The 27244-nt window shown below is 41.0% G+C and overlaps 1 protein-coding gene across 6 annotated transcripts; it reads left to right on the top strand.

Moving 5' to 3' along the window:
- Positions 1-1004: 1004 nt before the first annotated feature.
- Positions 1005-27244, top strand: zmiz2 (zinc finger, MIZ-type containing 2). Of its 6 annotated transcripts, none has more exons than XM_069513878.1 (20): positions 1005-1440; positions 8001-8103; positions 11086-11200; positions 11953-12167; positions 13186-13354; positions 15253-15471; positions 16402-16605; positions 17459-17542; positions 17663-17840; positions 17913-18054; positions 18719-18797; positions 18948-19079; positions 19175-19280; positions 20065-20222; positions 20312-20379; positions 20466-20534; positions 20647-20888; positions 22174-22298; positions 25084-25293; positions 25774-27244. In XM_069513878.1, exons 2-20 carry the CDS (start codon positions 8054-8056, stop codon positions 25879-25881), a joined length of 2673 nt encoding a protein of 890 aa, XP_069369979.1. In that variant the 5' UTR covers positions 1005-1440; positions 8001-8053; the 3' UTR covers positions 25882-27244. The 6 variants fall into 6 exon arrangements, with proteins under 6 accessions (XP_069369979.1, XP_069369976.1, XP_069369981.1 ...); XM_069513875.1 differs by having other exon boundaries at positions 18719-18821; XM_069513876.1 differs by lacking the exon at positions 1005-1440 and adding an exon at positions 1584-1794 and having other exon boundaries at positions 18719-18821.

Here is a 27244-nt window from a genome sequence, read left to right as displayed (position 1 = left end):
ATGGGCTCAATACAGAAAGCTGAACTATTTCATGTAAGTCTTGAACAGGAGAAATTAAGAACCTGAGGAAGTTTGTACAGCAAAACTCTCTCCTTATCTAGGACACCAGCAGAGCAGGGACCAGCACCTGACCAAAAATTCTAATTCATAATAAATGATCTGGATCTGCCTCAAAGTTTAATAAGCTCTTCCCTGGCCCATACCTCATCCCTCCACCAAGTCCACTGCATATCGGTTCAGCGTTACTTGAAACACTGATGAAAACATAACCTTTATGCTGCATGTAAGACATTTAGCATAATATCATAGAAACGATTTGATTTCCCTTTGTTAATAATGTCGATCTAGTGGAAATCTGTGAAAATCATTACAATCCAAACTGTACTGCATCTTCAGTTTTTGAAAACTCTTTGTTGACCCCTGAAGACAGTGCAACCTCTCACCTCATCTTTCAGGGTGACATTCACAGCATCTTAAACTTATTGTGCTTACAACCCTTTTCCATCCCGCTCAATTCTCAGTGATGTTCAAGTCCCCTGGACTGTGTGGAAGTAGTTAATTCATGACGGTGACGCCATGTGTCAGGTGATCTGCAGCAGGAGTGGCTGAACATCCACCAGTCAAAAATAATTGAATAAAAGGCCTGCAAGATGTGGCCTCTGCAGAAAAATGTGCACATGCCACAGTTGCTGGAGAATGTCCTTTGGAAAAGCTGATGAAATGAGAAAGTGGCAGTGGAAGACCATTTGAAGACAAGCTCATTTTGAAATGCCTGGTGACTGCAGCAGATGCATGTGCGTGTGCATGTGTGACATAACATGTTTAAACCTTTGCATGCATCTTTCTGTACGTGCACGTGTAAAGGTTGTGCAGGTGCACGGTTCGATCGTGCATGGATCACACACACGTGATCATTTATAGGTGATGTCATTTTCAAACCCCCCCCCCCCTCTCTCTCTCTCTCTCTCACACACACACACACACACACACACTTTCTCAGTGGTTCGTCATTCAGCCGCCTGACTTGCAGGAGGAGGGGTCTTCCTCGGTGGGAGACATTATATCCCTGTGATCGCATGAATATATTATAGCGGGTCATTGTGCAATGAGGGAGGTGAAGCCGAGCCGAGGTACCAGGTTATGGGCCCGAGCGCACACTGCAACAAATAACCCGCATGCAGTTTGTGAGTGAACCTCGTGGTTAGTCCATGTGTCAAGTTTGCAACACCCGAGTCACAGAGCGCCCAGTGATGAACAGCGTACTTACTCACTGTGAGCCCGGGGTGTGGAAACAACAAGCTAACAGGTCATAGTAACAACAGCTACGCTCATCAAGCTGCCTCTCCTCTCCCCGTTAGCCTGACTGCGACACTAGCAGGCTAATGTCGCCCGGCTAAACGCAACGCTGCCTGGCGACCGAGCGGGCTCCTGCGGGCAAAGGTAAGCTACCGGGCCGAACATTTCACTCTCACCCAGCCACGGTGCTCGGCTCTCTGGCTACGGCCGCTCTCCCCCTCCGCGCAGACCGCCAAGGTAACGACTGGCGGGCTATGGTGACACAGACTGAGGGGGAGCTAGTTAGCACTGAGTGGCTAACAGCAGCAGCAGCGTGTTAAAGAGCCTCCACTCGCTCCTGCTGTTTCCAGCGACACATCACACTAACTTAACACCGTCAGGCTACGACACCGGGCTCTCCCCTCAACCGGACGCCTTTTCACGCTCTGCTCCTCGTTTATTCTTGCTTTTTAACCCGGGGCTGTGAGCGGATCTGCGTTTTTAAAGCAGCTGAGGCAGGTAGGTGCCACAAATCACACGCTATTCGCTGTTTTTAAACGCTCGTACACGTCCAGACACAGACAGACGGAGAGGGAGAGAGAGGGAGACAGGCTGGACTCCACACTGCTGAAATGCTTTGTTCCGATCTGCAGCAAATGTGAGCAGCATGTTCGGTTTGCTGTGTTGCAGGAGGAGCTGCAGGTAGACGTGAGTGTGCCCGTGTGTTCATCTGCATTCATCTGACTGCCATATGCTCACAGATCGATAACCACATCATGGGAGAGATCGTGTCAGGGAGAGAAGCCCACAGGCTGCACGCTTCACGAACTGTTGTTATTGTTTTTAGATCATGCATGTGTTGTGGTGTTGCAGCGGGTCTGAGGTGAGGTTGCCCGTGTGTCCCTCTGGGCCACGACTTCCTGAATATATCGTGGGCACAATAACATGTTGTCTTGGCTCGAAGCCGGGCTCAGTCACTTTGGGTCAGTGTTTACACGAGATGAAGAAGTGTGGGATAATGAAGGAGCTTTGAAACCTGCAGGCTGAAGTGAGGGGCTCGTGTGGAAGCTGCTGCTGCGTGAAGCCTCCACATGTTCTTAGTGTTTTTTCAGTTGTTGCCTGTATGATGTGTTCTGTGCTGTGTGCACTTTTTAACCAGTCATAAGCTTGTTACATACTGCTAAATTTGCACAGCATTCTGCAACCACCAGTACCTCATTCACTGCATTCCACTGTCTGTTATTTTTTTTTAGATTGTATACTTAAAGTTGACTGTTTTTGCTACTTTTTTTGCACAAAATAGTATATATTTTATATTTATACCTTCTCCTTATACTTCTTTAATATTTTTCTAATATTTTCTTATATTAAGACTTGTTTTTTTATTCAGTGTTTACTGTTTTTTTTAACTTAAATCTGTGTTGCTGGGGAGACAGAGAGTATGAGCAATTTCAATTCCTCAATATGTCTGTGTATGTATTGCAGAAATAGACAATCAAGCTGACTTTGACTAAATGGCAATTTTCACTTTTAGTTAATCTGATTATTGTCCCAGTTGATGATTTTTGCGTAGATACAGAGAAGTTTACCACTGTTCTGTGACAAGCAGGCTTTGACAGTATATTAGAACCCACTGTGATGTTTACATGCTGTCACAAATGACAAAGAGAACAATCCAATCCCCACATCTGAGCAGCAGAAAACCAGGGATTATTTGTTTTTTTTGCTTGAAAAACTGCAAAAGTTAATATGATCTGGCGGCTTGTTTGATCCAACCAAACCAATGAAATGACTGATTTACCATCAGGCTATATAATAAACTTAGATACCCTGTAAACTTTGGGGATTTGGTTTAAAGAACTTCTGAAATTCATTTATCAACAACTTATTTTGGGTGAATTGACAAATTGGTGCTCTACTGAAGACATACACACAATAAAGTGTTGTAAATAAGGTTTGTTAGTGAAGTAACTTGAACAAAATTTTGGACACTTTATTTTATCCTTTTATGGAACTGATTTGTGGCTATTAATTGACCCACATTCTTATTCCAGGCACCTGAACTACACAACATACTGTGCATGGCACATGTTTTGTACTTTGGACTTATAACCTGAATATACCACAGTTTCTACATGTCTCTTGTAAGTGTGTGATTATTTCTATCTTGCACTTCATTGCGGTGATCTGTCGCTTGCCTCTCATGATGGTGTTTTAAAAGCCTATTAATTGGTTAATCTCTCAGATCCCATTGAGACTCTCAATTAGTGCTTGATAGAAGAGGAGCAGCGCAGGTCACCAGTTAAGTGGACGTGTTGTAAATTGTGAGCCTTTGGCCTTCGTCTGTGATTTCCTTATACAGATTTTCACACATTGCCATGGAGAGATGTTGGCAATCAAGCACCTCACTTATCACGTCTATTAGTCTTGGATGTCTGGTTGAGATGTCAGTTACCTTTGCTTGTTTGTTTGATTTATACTTTGGCGATCCACAAATTTACACGATGTCTTTAAACCACATTAGACAAAGAAAAGCAACAGACTAAAGTGCGAGAGGTTTAAACCAGCAAATGCCTTTTTTAATTTAAAATTATGAATTAATAGATGAACTAAGTAGTTGCTCATTGAATTTCAATTAATACAGTTATTGTAACAGTCTATGCTCTGTCTTACCTCAACACACTTTTGCATCTCAGGACTTTTGATAATTACTTTTTATTTTGTGACATTTTATAGATAAATCACTTAAATGTGAAAAAATAGTAACATTTATTGAGATTAGAAATATTTGTTAGTTCAATATTTATGCTAATTGTCAGTGGCATTTAAAAATGATTATTAGTTGCATCTTTATGGCACATTGACCATGAGTGATTTGAGTGTATTGCTCAGTGAAGGAATGGCAAAGATGACTTGTGGTTGGGATGGCAAACCGTTTATTTCTTTAAAGCTTCAGTCAGTCTCCTCCAGGTTTATCTGATAATATACACTATCATGACTTGTATTACAGCCTTTCAATGGCTATTACCCTTGTTTGCACAGAGCAGGCATATAGCATCTTATTGAATTCAGTCCCAGTATTGGATCCATATATCTAATAACTAAAGCCTCAAACATAATGCGTATATGAATTGATTGTGTTGGCTGAAAGGGCAGAAATTCAATTTCAGTTAAATTCAATTATATTTGGGTAGTGCCAAATCACAACACGCATTATCTCAAGACACTTTACATATTAAGGTCTAGACCTTACTATATTCTGGAGAAACCCAACAGTTCCCACAATGAGTAGGCATAATGGAAAAAACAGGAAGAAACCTCTGGCAGAACCAGACATCAGCGTGGGGGGGGCATCTGCCTTGACTGGGTGAGGTGAGAGAAATGGGGGGGGGGATGCTCAGCACCTACCTACAACCTGAAGCTGAGATGAGAAGCACCATATATGAAATATTCATTAAGTAATGTGATACATTACTTTAGCAGCTGAAGGCACACATCCATGGTTGCCATTAGTTCTAGCTGTCAATTGTTATCATCTGTTTTATGTGTTGAATACTCCCATGACCTGTTTCGTCTTCACTAAGAATGTTTTAGAAAATGTGTACAGGACATTTAAAATTGTTGAAATGCACTTTTTTAATTGGAGCCTGGTAACATTCGGAACGTCTGCTGTTGTTAGCTGCTTATTAAACCCCACTCTTTAGGAAGGCTTTGGGAAGTCAGGAGAGGTCTCACAAAGAGCGAGTAAGTCGACTCATGTAGTGAAGAGGTTGAAGTTGTGAATGGGTTGGGCTCAGGACTTTCACACATGAGACTGAGGTTTTTGGTTTTGTGTGAGATCAGAAGATGATATTGTTAAATAGACTTAGTTGACTTATTATCTTCACTTTTTTTATGTATTCAGGTTTCAGTGGCAGTTTGATTAAGTTTAAGAGACAACAATTTGTTTCGGTATCTGAACAAACTACAGTTTGGGTTAGAACTAGAGCTGTTCCTATAAAGCATCAGATACCTCAGATACCGCCGAAATGCAGGTCAAAGGTGAGTAAGCAAATCTATGTACCAATCCAATACCACGTCTATTATATTTACTTTTTTTAATAGTATATCCGTTTCACCCAGATAAAATTGCTTATTTCTTTTCCTGAAAATCACTTCTTCTGGCAGTAGTGTAGTGTAATGTAGTGTAGTGTTAGCCACACCTTAAATGGCAATATGTATTGGGAGGGGAAAATGGTATCAGATAATTAATCCTGATAGACATTCTTAGATTTGTTTAGTTCACTCAATCAAGCCAAAAATCCAAATGACAGCGATATAAACCAGAGAAAATCAGTAAATCCTCTCTCTGGATAACTGTAGAGAGGGGATGACAGGTTTTTTTCCTTGATGAAAGACCTAAAGGATTCATCAACTCTTGCTGATTAATTCTCTGTTAGATCGTTTCATTTAATTCCCAATATGAATTGTGCCCCAAGTGATTGGGTCATGAGATCGTCTGTATTGATAAGCGGCTGTCAAAATAAAAGCGGCGCTCAAGTAAGAACCTTGATCAGTTATTTGACAGCTCGAGAGTGGCAGTTAATTAAATATGTAAAGGCCTCTTTGTTTTGGGTTTGACTAAGTAGCAGAGGGAGTGTTTAATCATGTTTGCTGACTAGCTGCCATTCTCTTCTACCGTACAAGCAATTGATACACACCGGATCACTGATAGATGTTACTTAAGTTAAACTGATGATCACTTTGATGAAATTGACCGATGTAGCTGCGGCAATTGAATGTATAGAGATAACAGTATGTTTGGATTAATCTTCGTAACTGGGTTTCCTATTCTGAAACCTAAACTCAACAAATCTGTCACAACTCCAAGCAGGTACTATCATTCTTTTTTTCTCAAGATAATATCTTAGACCATAGAGTCTGAGATATTATACAGAGTCAGAGCTGTTCAGTGTTTTTGTCAACTTTTCATACTAATAAGAAATTCATTGATTATTAATTTATGTTGAAATAATAGTTTTATCCCAACTGCAATCTTCTGAGTGGATAATAGTTGGTACATATAATATGAACAATGTCTCATTGTGTAATTTGGAGCCAAAGTGATAAGTAAATAAATTGATTAGATGCTTGACAGGAAAGCAAAAATACCAAATGTTTTGCTGCAGGTTCTGAAATGTGACATTTAGCTGCTTTTCATTGTGAATGTGTTCCCTTTGGAGTGACATTTGAAGATGTCCCCTTAGACTCAGGGAAATCATATTTGTTTAACATTTTCATTGAATTGAAAAAAAACCTTCTTAGCAGAATAATCAGTAATGAAAACATTGTCTCGGCCTGACTGACCTTTTAGCCTGCAACCTTTTCATATTACAACAGTACATGCAATGTGTACAGTTTCACCAACAAATACTTTTCTTGGTTTTCTGGTGGTTCATGATTGAAACGGTTATAACAAACAGTTGACAGTGAGAGTACGATTTTGCAGATTAACATCATTTTGTTTAAAACACCATCTCGACAAAACTGTCTTGAACAGGTTGACGTCTTGTTTTCTGTTTCATCTACTTTTGCTCTTGAAAGCTGAAATCGGTGCTAACCGAACAACTCAGTGGCTGTGGGAGCACAGGGTCAGTTGAGGGTTGATTGAGTGCCCGCAGTGTTTTGGCTGTCAGTTTGATGGCAGAGGAAGAGGCAGAGGACAAGAAAAGAACAGGCAGCACAAAGAGCCGTGGGTGAGGAACAGTCTGAAAGCTGAGGTCAACAGAGGGAACAGTGTGTCTCAATCGTTCCTCTGCAGGTACAGACCGTGCTGCAGCATCTGATAAAGACAGACATCTTGCATTGTGTGGTTTCGCTGCTCAGCTGTGATGGAAGTTGCAAGGTGCTGTCTGGAGGCTGACAATGTCCTTTGATCGGAGCGAATACAGGTATTTCAGTCATGTGATCTGAGCAGCCCTCCCCTCCCCTCCTGCACTACAAGATGTGGGGTGTCTGACCCAAATCTGCAAAGTGCAAAAGGGAAACCAGAGAGAAGAACCAAGGGGGAGGGGATGTTGAGGCAAGGCTCTGATGTTGGAAAATTAGCATGTCAGTTGGTAACCGTCAGATAAAGAAAATCATTAGTGGGAGGTTGGAGGAGAGCGGCAGTCAGCAGCACAGTGAAATGAGGATTGTGTAGGAAATAGAGAAAAAAGATCATGAATCGAAGAAGGGAAGGTGGCGGATAAACACGAAGGGCTGTTATTAAATGAACCAAATGAAGGAAGAAGAACAAGCGCGTTGGCGAGCGACTGATTGTACGTCGGCGTGCCCGGGCGGAGCGTCTGCCTCCTCACATCTCTGTTCTCTTAAATTCCTTTTGAAATCAGCACGCTAAATTTAGCTCCCAGCACCCCTCCCCCCTCCTTTTGAGAGGTATCAGAGCTACAGCAGTCAGTGATAGGCTAACATTTTGATGTGCACAGTCTTCACACACACACACACACACACACACACACACACACACACACACACACACACACACACACACACACACACACACACACACACACACAGAGAGACACATCCAGACACAGAGATTAGAGTGAGTGTCTATGAGTGGGAGGGCACTATGTCTTAGTGCACACAGTGTGGGCTGCAGTGATGATAAATTGTTGCTGTGCAGCAAATGAGCTTTGGGTAACTGTCTTTTTATGTGTGTGTCTTCCTCCTCTCTCTCTCAGGAGCTGCCACTTGAGGACAGCGGGGGCTCTCTGATGATCCCCACGTTCATCCGATGAACCCCCTCAACTCCATGAAACCCTCCCTGCCTCCCACTCCACAAAGGTACACACACACACACACACACACACACACACACACACACACACACACACACACACGGTGGTGACATTAAACTCGGTGTCCTCAGGTGAACCATGTGACACCTCACCTGCCTTGCCCAGTGTTGTATCTGTTATGCTTTTGTTGTTAGGCCCAGGGGCGTGTGCGCTGAAACAAGTTCAACTTATTCCAGCTCTGTCTCTGTGTCACTGAACTTAAGCAGGAATTCAGGCCGGTGGTTGCGTTGGTGTGTGGCCTGTAGCTGAAGGTATTGGTGAGACATGAAATAGGATCCAGGAAACCAGTTCAGGTGACAGATTATGTGGTTAGAGCCTTATGAGAGGCCAAAACACTGCACAATGAAATGAAATCTGTAACTCAGGAAGGTGGCAACTATTTCACCTTTTTTCCAATGATTGTCAGTTTAACAGTAGAAATGCAGTGTTTGCGTCACAAAGTAAATTGCCAGTGATTTGTCAGTACAGCTACTGAATGTGGTGCTGGATCACAGGTCATGAAGTTGGTCATCAACTGGTCAGTTAACTTATAGTTGTCTTATCAAGTTGTTTGCACACAAATGTGTTCGAAACGTCTTCACCTGTGTTTTCTGGTTGTCTCCATAGCAACCTCTTCACACAGTGAAATGCCCGAACAACTGTAAAAGTGGTTAAATCTCCTTTTTATTCAGTAATATTTCGGGTTAACGTTGCTGCATGCTGCAGTATTTCCTCTCAGTGAAGCCAGTCTTTTTAGGATTGTGAAATTCAATGTTTAGAGAGCCCTGTCAATTTCCTGAAATTCTGTGGCACTGGTACTTCCAGTCTCCATCATCAAAATTGAAACGGCCATGAGAAGTTATCTGTTGTAAAGCAACGCCACCTCTGCAGGATTCTCCTTCGATGTGTTTGATTATGCTCGAGCGAACACCCAGTTTAAGTCCTCGAGCACAGAGAGAAATGTTTGAGTTAAAGCTACAAATACAGGTTAATGACCACTGCTGTGTGATCTGCTGTATTGACATTTGAAATGAGTCATCACAGAGAAAGTTAGAGATGACAGAGCACAGCTGCTACTCAGCCCCCTGCTGTGACTGACAGCTACAGAGCCAGCTGCTTTCACATATGCACCGAACTCCGGAGATCTTCTGGAAGAGGTGCATGTGTCTGAGCAAATGCCCGACAAGTGACAAATGTCAGAGTGAGACCCTCCAGAGGACTTTCTGTGCCTGACTTAAAGTCTGCAGAAACCCCGGAGGAGTGAGAACACAGCGAGAGATCCACCTCAGGATGCACTGTAGTGTTGATGTCATTTCTAACACAAGACAGATGTATATAAATGCAAAAACCAAAAAGAAAACAAATATCTCTAGATGAAAAAGCAGAGCCATGCACGAAGACACACACTGACGGAAACTTCAAGAGAGGTTGTAGGCGAACAGGGCCGACCTTGGTGTGATGTAAACAAACACATGTGATTCCAGCAGCAGAATAAATACGTTATACATGCCTCTGCCTGCTGCACCACTTCTCACCTGAACACAGTGGAGGATTTGTTGCTGTTGTGAATGCTAAGAATATCCTGCTGTGTTCGTATGTTAAAGGAAACCTCTGAAATCGGCGTTAGTCTGCGCTGCAGTCTACTGCTGTCTGTGACCTCTTCTATACCATTTCTTGTTTCTGTTGGCTGACCAGGGAATGAAAAAGGGATTTAGTTGTGACTCATGAACACTGTGCTCACCAGCAGCCTTCCATGAGGTTCTGATAAATTCCTGATTTTATTATTGTGACAAAGTCAACATAAGATGCAGGTAAATGACGGCAGCGTGTAATCAGATAGATAATCATTGACTGGTTAGTGCACATCATGCGCACATCGGCTATTTTTCACTTTCAGCTTCACACACAGCCTCTTACCATATAGACACTGGTGATTTATTTGATATCATTACAGCCTGTAGAGAGATGTGATTAACAGCTTATAGATATTTGGATTTCTGCTGAGGTAATGATATTGAGAAAAATTATTTGCCTAACTTCACCTATATTGTTATACTATAACAGTGTGCACTGTCTGCCACTATTAGTTGGTGTGTTTGGCTTTCTGCCTTTCTTTGAATATAGGATTTTACATTTTATATTATATCCTTTGACATTCATTCATTCATTAAGCCTTTGAAATAACACACATCTGTTTGCACATTGACTTCAGCAGACTGTTTTTATGTGCTTACAATTGAAAGATGCAGTTAATTTGATGCAGGTCTTGCTGCCCTCAGAATGATTTATAAATAATTAAAAGATCAAAGATGAATACATTCCCTCAAACTGGACCAGCCAGTCACATCCGTTCTTACACACTGTTAAGACAAATCAGCTGTCAAGTGTTTTTTTTTTTGTTTTGTTTCATTTTGGAAGCATCTTCATTTTTAGCTTTTATTGAGCCAGAACAGCCTTTAATTGAGTGCAGCCACAAAGACTGACAGTCTCTCTCTCTCTCTCTGGTAAGCTATGGAAGCAAGAAATGTGTCTCTAACCCACTGACATGACGAAGAAATGAAGAAAGAAAACAAGCCAGGAGTTATGCTAATGTGTATTTGAATTGACGTCAACCTAAGCCTGTGATTCTGAAAATATTTTTTTAAATATTAAAATGGACAGTAATGGTAAGAAAGATTTCAGCTTCAGTCACCCAGCAAATAATGTGTTATGACAGTACTGCTATTAGGGTTGTTTCCTGTTGAGGAAATGATTCGTAACCTCAACTGTCGTATGAAGAAACCACACTCAGGTTAATCTTTAACTCAGCAAAGTAAATGATGAATTGACCACATACAGAACACTGTGTCTGCTCCACAGCTCTGTCAAACAGAAATGGATAATAACATGTTGTGATACTCCTGATATTGAACCGTTATATCTGATATGTGAATGAACGCTCTCTCCTCAACAATCCCCTCTAACTCAGCTTTGTATCCTTCTGCGGCAGTGACGGCCCCTTCCTAAATGACCCAGTCTCCTGGCAACCAGGCACCAATCAGCACGCAGGAGCTCTCTCTGTAGTAACCACAGTGTGGGGCGTGACCAATCCCACACACAGCCAGGTAACACATGACTCTGGGACATTTTGTTTCGTGAGCTGTAACTACACAAAACCAGAAACAACAGAAGCTGATAAAAAAAAAAACCAAAACCTTCTGTTAATTTCTGAGCAGGAAATCAAGGTCCATCATTTTGAACTTGAAATCTAAAAACACAGCTGTGGCTCTTTTAATCACATTTCTGTTGACTATGATTGATATTTTTATAATTTAGTTGTTATTGTTCCTATGTTGATCTGGTAGTCACATTAGTCACCGTGTCTGATTGACTTCTGTGTGTCGAGGCCAATTTGTACTTGCTTAATCAAGCCTGTAGCTACTGTATTGTCCACTGACACACACCTCCTCTGAAATGTATCTGCACATCATGACAACACAGTACCAAATAACTGTGATTGGTCTGCTTGTTATCAAGTCTGGTCCATATCTCTCATTGGTCACACGTGCACTCAAATCTCACCCTCCTCATGCCGGAATCAGTTACAAATCATCTCCATCGATGTCTTCTCCTTTCTAATTTCAGTAAAAGTAACTGTTCTACCATGGTTCTGGGCCATGATAGCACCTAACTTATTATGGCACCAATTCACATTTAATATTACTTAATTATAATATAATATACAGGACAGGATGATTCATTCACTTTATTTCTATTTTCACTTTCAGGTGAATGTGACTGTTAAGTGTGTTTCTCTGTGATTTCACTTGCTTTCACCACCCCTAACCCCCTCCCCTCCTCGTTACTTTGTATTAAGGTATTCGGTGCACCCATGGGTCCAGGTGAAAGCTCAGGCAGTCACATGATGCCTGGTGGCAGCCCTGGTATGGGCCCTGGTATGGGCCCTGGCATGGCCTCCCAGTTTATGGGACAACAGTCATATGGAGACGCTGTCTCTAAAGGCTACGGTCATCCACTCATGTACGGACGCCCCAATGCCGCCTACAACCCACCCTCAGCCTATGGTGGAAGGTACGCTTTGATGATCTTCTGTTTGCTAAATGTCAGGTTCACTGAGAAGAAACTCAACAAGGATTTGCTCTTAAAATAGAACTGTAAATCAAATTGCTTATATTTTTGGAAAGTAGAGGAAGCTTCAGATACATGTCCTTTGCAAACCAGCAAAAATGGTATTTAAACTTATCTTATGGATGTCCAGACGTCAGGACAGTATGTGTGTTGTGATCAGATGTAAATTAAAGGTGAAGGTCACTATGTTAACATACACAGAGTGTAATATAATAGTCTTTCACGGCCTTTAAACTGTTTGTTTGATTGAGCTGAGCCTCCGACAACCACAGCTGAAAATATCACAGCCTCAGCAAGTTCTGCTATTCAAGAAAAGAAATAGAAAATATGTTTACACTCAACACTGATGGAGGATCAGTACATCTACAGGGACAACCTGCATATGCTTCACACGCATCAAATCAACTGAAAAGTTCATAACAAGCTCCTGCAACAGAGACTAGTTAACCATGTCACAATTAATTACAACTTCTCACTTGTCTCCTTCAGTGATTTGTGGAAACAAAGACTCATTTTTCAGAGAGTCTCTCTGTGAAAACTCTGCCAAAGTTGCAACTGTAACAGTGATAACAGCCAGGTGAGAGACGTGTGTTCCCTAAAACACAGTTAAAAGACCCAGACTATAAGTTCTGGTTAAAAAAAAATAAAAGAAGCTCTGGTGTGTCTGATTAAAGGTTCCTCTACTTTCAAAACTGCTCATGCCACACACACACACACACACACACACACACACACACACACACACACACACATTAAATGATCTTGTATGTTTTTACGCAGCACTGTGCTGTTTGTTACGTGCTGTTATCAACCTGTGGGATTTTGCATTAACATATGTCAACGTGGCTGCTCTTCACCCACTGCTCTGACTCATGTTCTGACGACACCTCTCACGCTCGTACGGTCGGTACTCTAAGCTCACTGCCCACTCATCTCCCCCGTCTTCCCCTCTACCCTGCAGTTACTCTGGTAACAGTGGAGGTGCCGGTCTGGGTGTGCGTCCTCCCTCAGACTTCACTCAGGCTGCTGCTGCCGCTGTTGCTGCCGCCGCCGCCACAGCTACTGCCACTGCCACAGCAACTGTTGCAGCAATACAGGAAAAACAGAACCAGGAGCTGAGCTATGGACAGGTAAACATGTCTGAAAAGAATAAAAGCAGGGAAGGGAGGGAAGACACACTTTTTTTTAATTGAATTCAGGCTGAGTAAAGGAGGTAAGGGAGAAACTGGGAAAGCTGCACACCCCTAAATATAAGCTAAGAATTATTTTTGCTCTTTATTAATTTGACCCTAAATATTAATAATTTGGACATTGTATTGTGTGATTTTCTTTTGTTCTCTAGAAATGATTGAGCCCTATTTCTGTCTTGCTCAAGTTAATTTGCCTGATTTGAACCAGACTAAATATGATGACTGCCACATCACCATATTTTGCAGAAGGAATTTTTGAATCACTAAAATACAGGAGTTGAAGATATATTTTTTGTCTGAGTTTTGAATGTGCAGGTTTCCCTGTTAAATCTCTAGGTCTGTCCCAAAGCCTGGGCTCTGCAGAAGGCATCGGTGTTGCTCAACCAGTCCAGACTCATTTCATTTGTCTGTCTTGAATAGATCTGATGATGCAGCCTGTCAGTTTTCCAGCAGAATAAGTTGTTTAAAAACCTTTTTCGTTGGTGCTAGTTTTGTTGTTAGTTTAACATCATGAGGCCAGTGCTGCAGTGCAGGATGTCTTGAGTTTATTTCCCAGGGTTGAGTTTCAGTAAACCTTGACCCTTGAATATACCAAATTCCAAAGAATAAATGTGATCTGATGAGTTATTGAAAATAGACACAGCCTGTCCCAATACATACACACAACATGAAGTGGTTTATGACATGATTGAATCAGTTTTTATGTTTACATCAAACTAAATTTAGCTTGGTTGATGGTTAAGAACTCTGGTCAGTTTAAAAATGAATCAATATAGTATTGTATTTATTTAATCAGATGGTGCTGATATTATTGCTACTCTTCTACTGTTATTATAAATAAGCTTCAAATATGTTCACACAGACATTTTGTAGATCCTCTGTAGAGTATCACTGTCTCCTTTGAGTTTCTGTCACAAACACTGAAAGGAGAAATGTCTGAGCTGCTCTTCACGCATACCTCACTTTACTGAAAGCATAGTCTCACTCTTCCCCTCTTTTCCACCCACCTCTCCTCTCACCTCGACTGGTCTATGCAGATGGCGGCCCACTCTGAGTCTGGTTCTGCTAGAGGTTTCATCCAGTTAATGAAAAAATTTTTTTTCCCCATAGTCGCCAAAGTGCTTGCTCGTTGAGCGAACTGTTGGGCGTATCTGTAAAGATCTCAACCTTACGCATTGAGATAATGTATATCGTGATTTAGCCCTTAACAAATATAACATTTTATTGTAATTGAATAATGAGATGCGATCTTTCATTAACAGAGGAATCACTGGAAGTCACACATGAACTTTTAGCCTAGTTGTACAAAACCTCTCCATTTTACTGATTTCAGGAAAAACGACATCTGTGACACTGTCCCTGATTTAGAGTTGTGATGTTTGGTCCCAACAGCTGCAAATCAGAAGCTGCTCCTCTGCTGCTAACACACACTCAGGACACATGTCTCTTATTAACTACAGAGACATAATTTGACACTGCTCTTCCATGCCAGACTATTTACTCTACAGACTTCTTATTTACATAATGAGAGTCACTGTAGAAGCTTAGCAAACAGTCTTCATCTCTGTTGGTTCTTGTGAAAGTTCTCAAATGAAAAGTAGATACAGGAATGTACATGCATGGTTTGTTTTTTTGCAGTTAATTATGCAAATGTAATGCAATTCTGCAGCCTCGTTGGAATAAACCAACTCTAAAGTAGATGTAAACACCTGTTCTTGCATTCTAGTGATTTTACTTATTTTACTCGTTGCACTTGGTCTGTGGTGCCAATACCAAGAGAGCTTTGTTTTTACTCTTCCATCCCTCACCTGGTCTCTTGCTTTCCTTATCCCTTCCAGATGAGTGGAGCATCAACTTACAGCACCCAGTTCCTGTCACATTCGGGCCCCCGCGGCCCTCCAGTGATGAACCCTGGTGGGATGGTCCCTTCCAGGGCCGGACTTCCACCCTCCGCTGGGGGCTTATATGCCTCTCACGCTGCACAGACACAGAAGATGGCCCAGCATGTGGGCTATCCCGGTGGACAGCAAGGGCTCAAACGGCCTTACCATTCAGAGGTAAGTGAGGAATGTTGACTTAAGGATTGACTCATGTTTGCTCACACTTCAGTTCAGTTCAAAATTCAGTTTTACCAGTTGATGACTGATTATTCTCTCCGCATGTGTCTGGTTGCCAAGAACAAAACCACTGGTTATGTTTATGAAATTGAAGATATACAATTAGTTTCCACTTTGTTAGACAGATACCAGTCCTGCAATAAATCCTTAGTTTTATCTATATGTATCTAATACATAGACAACTGAGTCTATATTATTTAAGATTATCAAATTCACAAAACAATTCTTACTTTATTTTAGCCCATTACTTCCTGATTTTACTTAAGTCAGTAAGTAATGATTTCTTTGTAGCTACAAGTATCATGCAGGTAATTAAATAGGTAGAAGATACGGTTAAAGCTAAAAACATAGTAAGTAAATGTAAATTTAACATATTTGACTTTTAGACTGGTAATGGGAGAAAATGTTTTGAAAACGTCACTTGCATTTTAAGAAACTGGTGGTCATTTCAGTTTTCACCATTTTATAACATGGAACAAATTATCATTGATAATAAAGCCTAGAGTGGCACTCTGTCTGCTGGGAATCTCTACTGAAGCTGCGTGTAAAACAAATTCAGGCTAGTGTTTCCTGTTTTTCTGAATGAATAAATGATCCTGTCTGACTACAAAACTGAAGCAATGCTCACCCCGTAAATAGTTTGTGATCACTCTGTGACTCACGACATTTTGTGGCTGAATGTTGGCTTGACCGGTTGAATAGTATGATGATGTACCGTACCTTCACAGTGTTATAGAGAAAGAAAATGTCAGCCACCACAGAGTATTTTGTAGAATTGTGACACAGCTATGATGAGAACATTTGTCTGCAGTGACATTTCCTCAGAGAATTCTTCCCTCAACTGAGCTTGTGTCTATATATTTTATTCAGGGTTTTCCAGCACAGCAGTACGTCTCTAGTGGGATGTCGGGGTACCCCAACCAACCTCTGCAGTACCCACAGCAGAGATGTGCCCCCTCACCCTCTTACCCTTCCAGCCGGATGCCTTTAATGGGACAATACACTTCTGGATCACACAACCCAGCACAGTTTCCTCCTGGAGCAGTTCAGCCCAATCCTCCACAGTATTATAAAGTAATCACTTCCAACCAGTTATACACATTCAATGCTGATATCATTGTTGATACCAACATAAGCAATGCTTATTCTGAGGATCTCTTAATGTTTTTAAAGGGTAGGACAAAAACAATTGTCACAAGGAGCCACAAAATAGAGTTTGTATTGCAAACAGAAATCAAGATAAAGTGTAAGTTGACACAGAATGGCTCGCAAAGAGCAGGGACCATGCTCCTGTCTCTGGTTGTCCAGAATGCAGAAATGATTTTGATGAGTTTGTACTTTGAGACTAATCTTTCTAAAATACCTCAATCATATGTTTGGCATTCAATTCTGCACAGACATCTCTCTCTGTTATACCTTTGACCCCACAGTCAAAAAAACACTTCAATAATAACCTTGAACAACCTGAGATGACAATTCTATTATTTATCACATGCAACTTTATAGAAAATAGTCCCGTTTTAAATTATGTTCTTGTGTATTCATTTAGTGAGTTTAGGTAATTTGTAGTTTAGTTATGTCCTTTCCTACAACTACCCTTAACTTGTTTTCCTTCTTAGACCTGAAATAAGTCATATAAGAGATTAGTCGATAAATCTAATGACAAATTCTTTTATATTTTCTGAATTTTTCTTGACCAACCAATAGGCATGTTTATCATTAATAATCAGACTGCAGCCTTTTCTCTTTTAATTTGATGAGGTTCGATCAAAACAAGGAAAAAAACAGAGTCCTCAAAAGTTTCTGCTGAAAGTTTTTAAAGATTTATGGCTACACAGATCTAATATCTGGACCACTGTGAACTATCCCAGGTCCAGATAAACAGATCATTAACTGAGTGTCTTGTTTCCTGTCTTGTGTTCTCTAGTCAGAGCCTTTCAATGGTCAGGGCAGCCTGCCAACAGGAGGAGCAGGGGGATACAATGCCTTCACACAGGCTGCAGTGAACGGGGTAAGACATTTATGTACTCACCACAGCCCCTTTTACTAAAGACTAAGTCCAGTTAAGACCACAAAGAAATACACTGCCGAGGATATGTTGTCTAAACACTTCCTCATCTTCGTTTCTCAGCCAGGTCGGGCTGGAGTGATTCCCGGGTATCCCAGCTCACCGATGGGAGGGAACCCCACCCCCCCAATGACACCTGGCACCACCATACCCCCCTACCTATCCCCGGGCCAGGACACAAAACCACCCTACCTTCCACCAGACACCAAACCCAACATCAGCACCCTGCAGCCCTCTACAGGTGAGACCTATCAATTGAAATAAGCTAATTCTAAAGTAAAAGGGTAGTTAACACTGCTCTGTCCCATTCAAGGTAACCCCAGTGACGACCTGCGGCTGACTTTCCCGGTACGAGACGGTATCGTGTTAGAGCCGTTCAGACTGGAGCACAACCTGGCAGTCAGTAACCACGCCTTCCAGCTCAGAGACTCCGTCTACAAAACACTCATGTTGAGGTGAGACATGTGACATGACACTCATACACACTGAGCTGGTGTGTGTATTATTAATAATAGTAAATGTAATAAAATGACAACAGGTTCCTCTTAAAGTCATTGCTTTTGATCATGTGTGTAGGAATCCTTGTTTCTGTTTTTGTATATCATGGTTTTTTAACACCAAGAGATGATCCTGGCAGATTTTTCTCTAAACAAAGCAAGTGTGTATTTGATGTCCAATTTCTTTTCCTTCTCATACTGTAAGTGGTATACAATGAGAGGACACAGAGGAATACAACAATAACAACAATTATTCAAGAACAATGATTGAATTCTCTTTTGTTAGATTACTTGTTACATTTTAAGCTCTGGTCTAGAATGATTTGGTTGAATAAATGTGACATACATTGATTAATAATAATATAGATTTTTAGAAATATTGAAACTATTGTTTTTATTTTATTACAAAGGGTAGAGGGAGGGTGAGCTGCCGTGTAGTGAGGAGCAGAGGCCAGAGTTTAGCTGTGACCCTCTGTTACACAATGTGTATTCAGAGCAGTGCATCGCTCTTGTTCCTCCTCCTGAGTCATTTAAAATACCACATGAGGAAAAGCAGATGAGGAATGTCAGATAACCCCACCCAGTCTCTCCCTGATTAGTTGTGTTATATCTCCCCCTGCAGACCTGACCTGGAGCTGCAGTTTAAGTGCTACCACCACGAGGACAGACAAATGAACACTAACTGGCCTGCCTCTGTGCAAGTGAGCATCCTCACCTTTTCTTTGGTTGGTACTATGTGTGTGTTTGTGAGTACACCATTTTTTAAAAGGTGTACACTGTCATTTTAGTCTCTTTAGGGGTTTCTAGATGAACCTTTACTCTAATTCTGTCCTTTATTTCCTCTCCATCAGGTTAGTGTCAATGCGACCCCTTTGTCTATTGAGAGAGGGGACAACAAAACCTCCCACAAGCCTCTGTACCTAAAGCAAGTGTGTCAGCCCGGACGTAACACAGTACAGATCACAGTAACCGCATGCTGTTGTGTAAGTAGCCTTGGAATGAAACCTGCTGATTATATGTCTCACATTAAACTGAGCAATAGCCCTTTCAACCCCATCCCCCCACCATCTCCCCCCAGTCCCACCTGTTTGTGTTACAGCTGGTCCACCGGCCGTCTGTCAGGTCTGTCCTGCAGGGTTTGATGAAAAAGAGACTGCTGCCGGCTGAGCACTGCATCACAAAGAGTGAGTCCAGATCCAACAGTAGCCAACACCTCTTTATTTACACCACTGATGTGATATCGAAAAGGTCTTTGCCAAGAACTTGCAGTTCCTCTGAAGTAAGGACTTGCTCCGAGTTGATCCGAGCAACAGATTCACAACCCAGACCAGCAATTAGACACATCCCCCGATACAATAAGTCAGGAACTCAGAGAATATATTTTAGTTTTATTATATATATATTTTTTTTTTTCTTAAAATCATCATACTTAAACCATCCAATGACCTAGGTCCTCTGTCTGACACACACTCACAGCCACAGTCGCCCTTTTTCACAGTAAATAGACCTCTTACATTATGATCCCCCTTTGATGGTGGTGCCAGTACAAATAAGGGAGTCAAACTGAAAAGGATATTTTAAACTGAGGAATCTTTTCATATATTATTATTTGCTCTGTTATATTCAGTTTCCATCCACTGGTGATGGAATTTATGTTTAGCTTTATACTTAATGCAAAGTACACTGGACACTGCTTCCTTAACAATGAGTTACTGTACCTTTTTTGTCCCTTACAAATTCAATTCAATTAGATTTTATTTGTATATCATCAAATCATAATATACATTATCTCAAGGCACTTGACACAGTAAGATTGAGACCTTAAAAATTAAAAGAATAAATGAAAAAAATCTAAATTGAACAGAAATCTGATCAATATAATTTCAGTATTGACCCAGATGAAAATGAAATGCCTTGCCACAAAGCCGTGTTGTAGATCCGTGATGTGTTCCCTTCTTTTTGTTTCAGTCAAGAGAAATTTCAGCAGTGGCACTATCCCCGGGACCCCCGGTCTGAACGGTGAAGACGGTGTGGAGCAGACGGCAATCAAAGTTTCTCTGAAATGCCCGATCACGTTCAGACGAATCCAGCTGCCGGCCAGAGGTCATGACTGCAGACACATACAGGTGAGGTCTCACACACACGCACGCACACACACACACACACAGCTAAACATTCATATCTGTTGTCTAATGTGGAAATGTCTCTTTCATAGTGTTTTGACCTGGAGTCCTATTTGCAACTTAATTGTGAAAGAGGGACCTGGAGATGTCCTGTGTGCAAGTATGTACTTTAACAAGGAGTTATTGCACTTTCTAGACTCAGATCCACTCCTCTCAGTGAAAACACTTTTTTCTTCTCATCTGCAGTAAAACAGCTCTGCTTGAGGGGCTGGAGGTCGACCAGTACATGCTTGGTATTCTTGTCTATATCCAGAAGTAAGAGTTTATGTGAAATTCACAAGTGTTTGTGTTTTTGATCTTTTGGATATTTGATGTCCAGTGGCATTTTAATATACTTAAAAAAACCATTTGTCTCTTCTGTCCTCAGCTCTGACTATGAGGAGATCACTATAGACCCAGTGTGTGGGTGGAGACCAGTGCCCGTCAAACCAGACCTGCACATAAAGGAGGAGCCTGATGGTCCAGTGCTGAAACGCTGCCGCACAGTCAGCCCGAGCCACATGGTGTTGCCCAACGTCATGGAAATGATCGCAGCTCTGGGCCCTGCGTCCTCTCCATACCATAGTCTGACAGCAGGAGGCAGGAACACCCCCGACTACAACAGGCCAGGTTAGGTTCAATCTGAGGAGGGAAGCTAAAAGGCTCAATGAGTTAATGGTGGTGTCTTTATTTTTTATGAATACCTACATTTAAACTATGAATCCTGCTGATTAAGGACATCAGTATTATCTCCACTTATCAGTTTTAGTTAAACAAAGATTCAGGAAATATTTACGAGTTATTGTGATACACAAATAAGAACCTTGTTAAAGGAATTCACATAGTTTTAGGTTTAGAAATTGAATATGAAGATGCACACTCAACTGTTCCTAAAATGTGCAGGTGCTAGAGCTTCAAAATTGATACACAAGAAAAAGTCTGCACGCTGTCGCTGAAAATATAATTTGAAGTATGGACACTTAAGGCTTAATTCTTCTTACATTGTCATTGTAACACATTTGAATCTTCACACAATCCTAATAACTAATAATTCTAATTGTAGTAATTGGATGTCTGAAATACGTGTTGAAGCAGAATGCTCCATGGCATCATTAGAAGGTGGTTCAGGAATTACTATGTGCCCCTTTTTTTTCATGTGGCGACAGACAAAAACATAAAGTAGTTCAGTCTTTTATTTTGAGTGCTGTTTTTGTTTCCTGGCTGCTTCAATGAGATGAAACACCCACACAGTTTTTGAACTATAAAATTGTGTCCTCCATTTAGAAATTCTAGGCACTCTATAAATATTTAATAAATGCTTCATAACAGACTCTAATGTAGTTGTAAAGAGATATAGTTATGTCTGTGAAGAGTCACCACTCCTTGTTGACTCCATGGTTGACACCTACTTGTGAATGCTGGTGTATAAACAGATAATGAATGGTGATATGGTAAAATAGAATAATAAAATATGTTCTTTTAGAATAACTGTTTACAAATACCGTACAGTGAAGACACTTATAACTTAATACTCACAACAATATATTTGTTAATGTTTATATTGTGGTGATTTTGTATTATGTTATGGATATTCACTGTTAGAGAGGAACAAATGTAAACCATATATCCAGAGGCTTTAATGTATATAAAGCATGGGTCCTTTTGACTGGTGTATAATATCTGTAATCTATGGATGCACATATTGTACACAGTCGCTCTCTAGCTCTGTCAGATCACTGGGCTCATAGACGGGGAGGTGACCCAGAAAAATATGTCAAGCGACATGCAGAGAAGTGCCCTCCCCCTTCTCTTTCAGGCTGCACCAGCCACTATTATGCAAGACAAAATAAAAGTGTGCACTGACCTGTTTATTTTTCTTCCCAGAGGTAACATTTGTTCATTCTTGTTTCTGCAGGGAGCCAGGGATTCTCCAGCCAAACAGGGTTTACAGACTTCCCCAACACTCCCGGCACCCCCACACTAGGAGAGTATGCTTCTGCCTCCGGACCACCACCTCTACTCCCCTATCAGTCTGACCAGGTTAGATACATTTGAAATACAACCTCCTACCACCATCCTTTATTGCATAATGCATGTCGTAGGGAACGCACAGAAACAGATTCCTCTTCTTTTCTTGACGTGGCCTCTGGCCACAGTGAAGTGGATCATGCTCAGTGTCTTCTACTCATTTCACTCAGGACATTTTCCCTAATGGTTGAGTAGACTTCATGAATAGACGACCGCCAGAAGGCGCTGTACTATGAGCTTGCTTCTCAAACCCAGTGATACAAATGACTATTATGAAACTCAAACTGAGGCACATACTGTATCTCCTGACGGAGATGGAAAGGCAAGTCAATACCAAAGTATTTTTCTCATTGTCAGCAAATCTTAAGAAAAATATCAAAACCATCAATTCACTGATTCTACCAACAGGTATCATCTGTCTGATATATTAGATTTCTCCATTGTTCCAAGAAACTACTACAACACATCCATGATCTGTTCCTTCATCCCCATTAACACACACACACACACACACACACACACACACACACACACACACACACACACACACACACAGCTCCGTCCACTGAAAATAGTCCCCCAACAAGTGCAGCATATCCTCTTTGTTGGATAAAAACTCAAGGGAGCAGGGAATGTATTTTGAAATGTTACTACACATTTATTTTTGTTCTTTTTAAATTAGCTTAAATAAGGTCCAGACCTTAAAATATTATAGGGAAATCCAACAGTTGCCACAATAAGCAAACACAAGTACAAGAATACAAGTCAGGAAATACTAGACATTCGTACAGTGAAATTTTCTAAATGCATTTTATTTAGCAGTATTACAATGCATGGTTAGATGAGTGCAACTGCCCTTGTTCTAAGTAAGAAATATGCTACTTTAAATTATATCTGAATTTAAATTTGTTTTTATTTTTTCAGACAAAGGAGGTCAGGATGAAGACAAATAAAATGGGAGAATTCTAAATTATACCGAGAAATAAAAAACGTAAAGATTTTGCTGAAAAAGAAAACAACCGCCATCCGAAAATACCAGAGAAAGCCTCCAGAGACTGACACGTGTCTGACTCCCCTCAATCAAAAACACGGAAACAGATAGGAAAACATAAAGTCTCTCCGGAGGTTCACAGAACTCTTTTTTTTTTCTTTTTTTTTTTTTTTTCACAACGTGCTGATAAAAAAATATCAGACAAAAGTACAAAGACACCAAAGAAGAGAGAGAGTCAGATGATATTAAGCGCTGTGTCAGGAAAGATCAAAAGAATCATTCCACAACCATCCTCAGTGACAGGACGTCATGTAGAAATACACAAAGAAATATGGGCAGAATTTGCCAGTGACTGATTGTGGACGTGTTTGCTCTCTAGCCTTTGACCAATGACCAGGATCCTGCTTAATGTGCTTGCCTATGGTCTGGGAAAGCTGGGATCAGTTCTTCGCTGCCTTGAATTTGCTATAATACAATATAATGCCCATTGGAAAGAAGTGTGTGCAATTAGATTTTCCAGATCAGTAAAGCATGACACGTGCAGTTATTATTCAAGTTCATGAATGATCTGTAATTCTGATGTATATGTTAGGATCAAATAGTTTTTCACATTTTAAAATGTGGTCTAAAAGTCGGGCAGGAAGTGTTTGATCTTTTAACTACTGGTGGTTTACTCTGTTACTCATATCAACTCTGTTACTGTCTGTGTCAACTCTGTTTAAGATTTAGCTTTTAAAATGATCTTTAGGTTTGTAATGTTAACATTTGAACAGAGGCTGTGTCACAAGTAGTATTATTGCTACATTCCATTAATTCTTAAAGCTATTTTTGGAGAAAATACGCACCATTGCACAACATGTTTATATTTTTACTTCTAAACAAAAAGTCTCCATCTTATTAGATTTAAAGTTGAATTAATGGATGTGGAGACAAAAGTTATTTTTAAATTGTATTGCATTCTTTGACTATATATTTGACTCAATTTGTCTCTAACAGAGTTGACAGATCTTTCTTGCACATTGTTTTTCACAATGTTTTTTTTTTTTAATCTTACAGGTTTAGGATCAGGAAATACTGAAAAAAGAAAATTTAAAATGGGTTCCATAAGAATAAAAAAAGTTTACTTGTAAAAATCATTGCTACTTCTTATTTTGTTTCTATACTTGAAATGTACCCGCAACTCTGGAATGGGCCATATATATATATATATGGGCCATATATATATATATAAACATATAGATATTCATTTTCTTTTTGCCCCTGTATTTAAGATTTGGGCATCCCTGTGTAAATCACAGATGGAATGAATTGGATGTTTGAAGTCACAAGAAGTAAACACAGCCCCAGCAGCAAACCTGTACATGAGGCAGAGGTCTACCTGTAATGATTTGGCGGAGAAGGCTCTGTAATGTGCTGCTGTGGAGCAGCACTGACTGTCTTTTCCTTCTGGTTTTGTGAGTTCAGATGAGAGCCTTTAATTGAACCTGAAGTAGACAAGTAGACAGCACTGACTGAGGAGAGATTCTCTCACTCACACAAAGTACTGAGCCACTAAACACATGCCACCTGTCGCACACAGCTGTGGGGCTGTCTGCTGAGGGTTTGAGTCCATCCTCCTCCGCTGTCACTCACTTCTGGTGTTCAGCCTCTCTTACGAAAAGGCAACATGGATTCATGCAAAGTGTTGTTTGCGGTGAATGCAAAGTAAAACAAAAGGGAATTCTTGTAGCGATGTGCCAAAATAAAGATTTATTTTTGTGTCTGTGTCTCTCTTCCTCTGTGTCTCGTCCTGCTCATCACTGTCAGGTGCCTCATCCTGGACGAATGGAACACTCCCAGCACCTCCTGCAGCAGCACAGCTCAAGTGTTCATGGTAACCAGGGTCTCTGTGACACCGGCAGCCCACTGCAGCAGCGGAACACCAATACCCAGAACCCCCGGCTGCAGAGCGAAGGCTCCTTCGGTCTGGGAGGCCCCGGAGCGCCTGGAGGAGAGGGAGCCGATCATGCGCTAGATGTGAGTGAAAAGCTGATGATCATGTGTTTAGTTTTATGAGAAAACAAAACATTTTCAGACCACAGGCCGTGAATCTAACTTGATGTCCCTCTTTGTAAGTCCACGACAGTGCAATAGAAATTACATGCTTTAGCACAGTAACATACCACTGAGTAAAATGTAAGGATGAACAATTAAGCTATGAAGCGGAAGGAGCTGTTCAGACCTCCACTGGTTTCAATAGCAAATTTTCCATTTTCAAATCACCAAAAGTATAGTCCCAGTACAGACACGCTTTGAATTTCCTCTTATATAAAGGTTGTAGTTGTGTCCTTATGAGGGGTCAGTTAAAGTTAAAGTAAAGAAAGTTAAAGATAACTTTGCGCCCTGACCTTCGGTATCTCAATTTAAGTGTGGCTAGATTAAAGCGTAAAAAACAATAACCTGAAATTTGCATCTGAAGTGTTTAATTAAATGAATGACTTATGTTTTGTTATGAAGCTTCTTCCTGAGCTGACCAATCCAGACGAGCTGCTGTCCTATCTGGGTCCCCCCGACCTCCCCAACAACAGCAGCGATGACCTGCTCTCTCTGTTCGAGAACAACTGATGACCTTCAGACTCACAGCGGTCACCTGCAAGTCCAGCCTCAGCTTCTCTGTGTGCTGTAGCCCGGGACGAACACTGCACCATCTCTGATGGCACCCATCACTCTGTGTGCATGTGTGTGCGTGCGTACATTCGTGTGTCATTTTGAAGTGTCCTGCTCTTTGCAGTCCATTCAGTACTGAAATGGGAAAGAACACTCTCCACACTGAACACTGTCCAAGTATGAAGAATGCAACAGAACAGTGGGTTCTGACTGTGCAGACCAGCATTTTAAACTAAAGCACAACTCACAGGCTGAGGGATCTTTATTTATAGATTATTATAGTCGATGGGGGGGATAGTGGAACGTGGGGCCTGTGTCGAATCTAGAACCGTTCCACACATTTCCACCCCACAAACTTGCTGATCCAAAAGTTGGGACCACTGAGGTCAGTGGCTACGGGAGAGGCTACTGCAGGAAAATATCCTCCATTTTGAGGTAAGATGAGCTACAGCAGCAGTGAGGTGCTTTCTGAAATCTTCAAATACAAAATTTGGCAACTCTCAGAAGTAAATTTGTGTATTTATAAAAAAAACAAGCAAAGCAGTTGCTATGTGTCTGCTGTGAGGAAATATGGTGTGGGAAATGATAGTCTGGTAATCTGCACCAAATTGTAAAAAGCCACGTCTCAACACCATAAAGAATGCTGATTTGTAACCTGGCTACTTTATCTCCTGGAAAATTGATGAATGACAAAAAGTTACAAACCAGATCTCCAACCAACGTTGAATGAGTTCCTCTCCAGCCCATGCACCATCCCTCCTCCAGGTTCGGTGCAAATCTGTTCTCTGCTTTGCCGACAACAAACCAAGAAACACATGGGTGAAAACAATAATAGTTATTAAAGCTCAGCCTACGTAGGCCAGGCCCAGACGTGTAATTGACTTCTTTAAGTTGGGACACAACTGAGGGTTCATTGTATCTCTGACATCCTTCAGCACTGTGAACTATATAAAAACTCCCACCTTTCCCTCTGTGGATTTCACCCTCTTTTGGGGATGATGTGTGTGAGTGTGGGTGTTTCAAGCTGTTTCATACTGTAAATGCTGTGTGTCATGGCCTTTTCTGCCATTTGAAAGCTATTTGTATGTTTATAAACTGTTTCACCTGTATAACCCATCACGACGCGGGTTTGTGTACTGTATAATCAGCTGTTTTCATTAGAGAACGTGTGTGTATCAAATGAATTGTTAATCATGGTAAGTTTAAATGTTATTAGTTGGAGAATGAATCATTGTTGGCACTGTACTCATGCTGTGTGTTAGAAATTGATAAACCAATTGTAAAAAAAAAAAAAAAAGAAAGAAAGAAAATTGTGGTCATA

Source organism: Paralichthys olivaceus, chromosome 18 (assembly GCF_024713975.1).
Source record: "Paralichthys olivaceus isolate ysfri-2021 chromosome 18, ASM2471397v2, whole genome shotgun sequence".
NCBI lineage: Eukaryota > Metazoa > Chordata > Actinopteri > Pleuronectiformes > Paralichthyidae > Paralichthys > Paralichthys olivaceus.
Note: the sequence above shows the minus strand (reverse complement) of the source record. Positions and strands in the feature narration are given on the sequence as shown.

Coding starts and splice junctions, on each gene's coding strand:
- zmiz2 (XM_069513875.1), top strand. CDS start 8,054: ATGAACCCCCTCAACTCCATGAAACCCTCCCTGCCTCCCACTCCACAA. Junction 12,168..13,185: donor CCCTCAGCCTATGGTGGAAG/GTACGCTTTGAT, acceptor TCTACCCTGCAG/TTACTCTGGTAACAGTGGAG. Junction 25,294..25,773: donor GAGCCGATCATGCGCTAGAT/GTGAGTGAAAAG, acceptor TTTGTTATGAAG/CTTCTTCCTGAGCTGACCAA.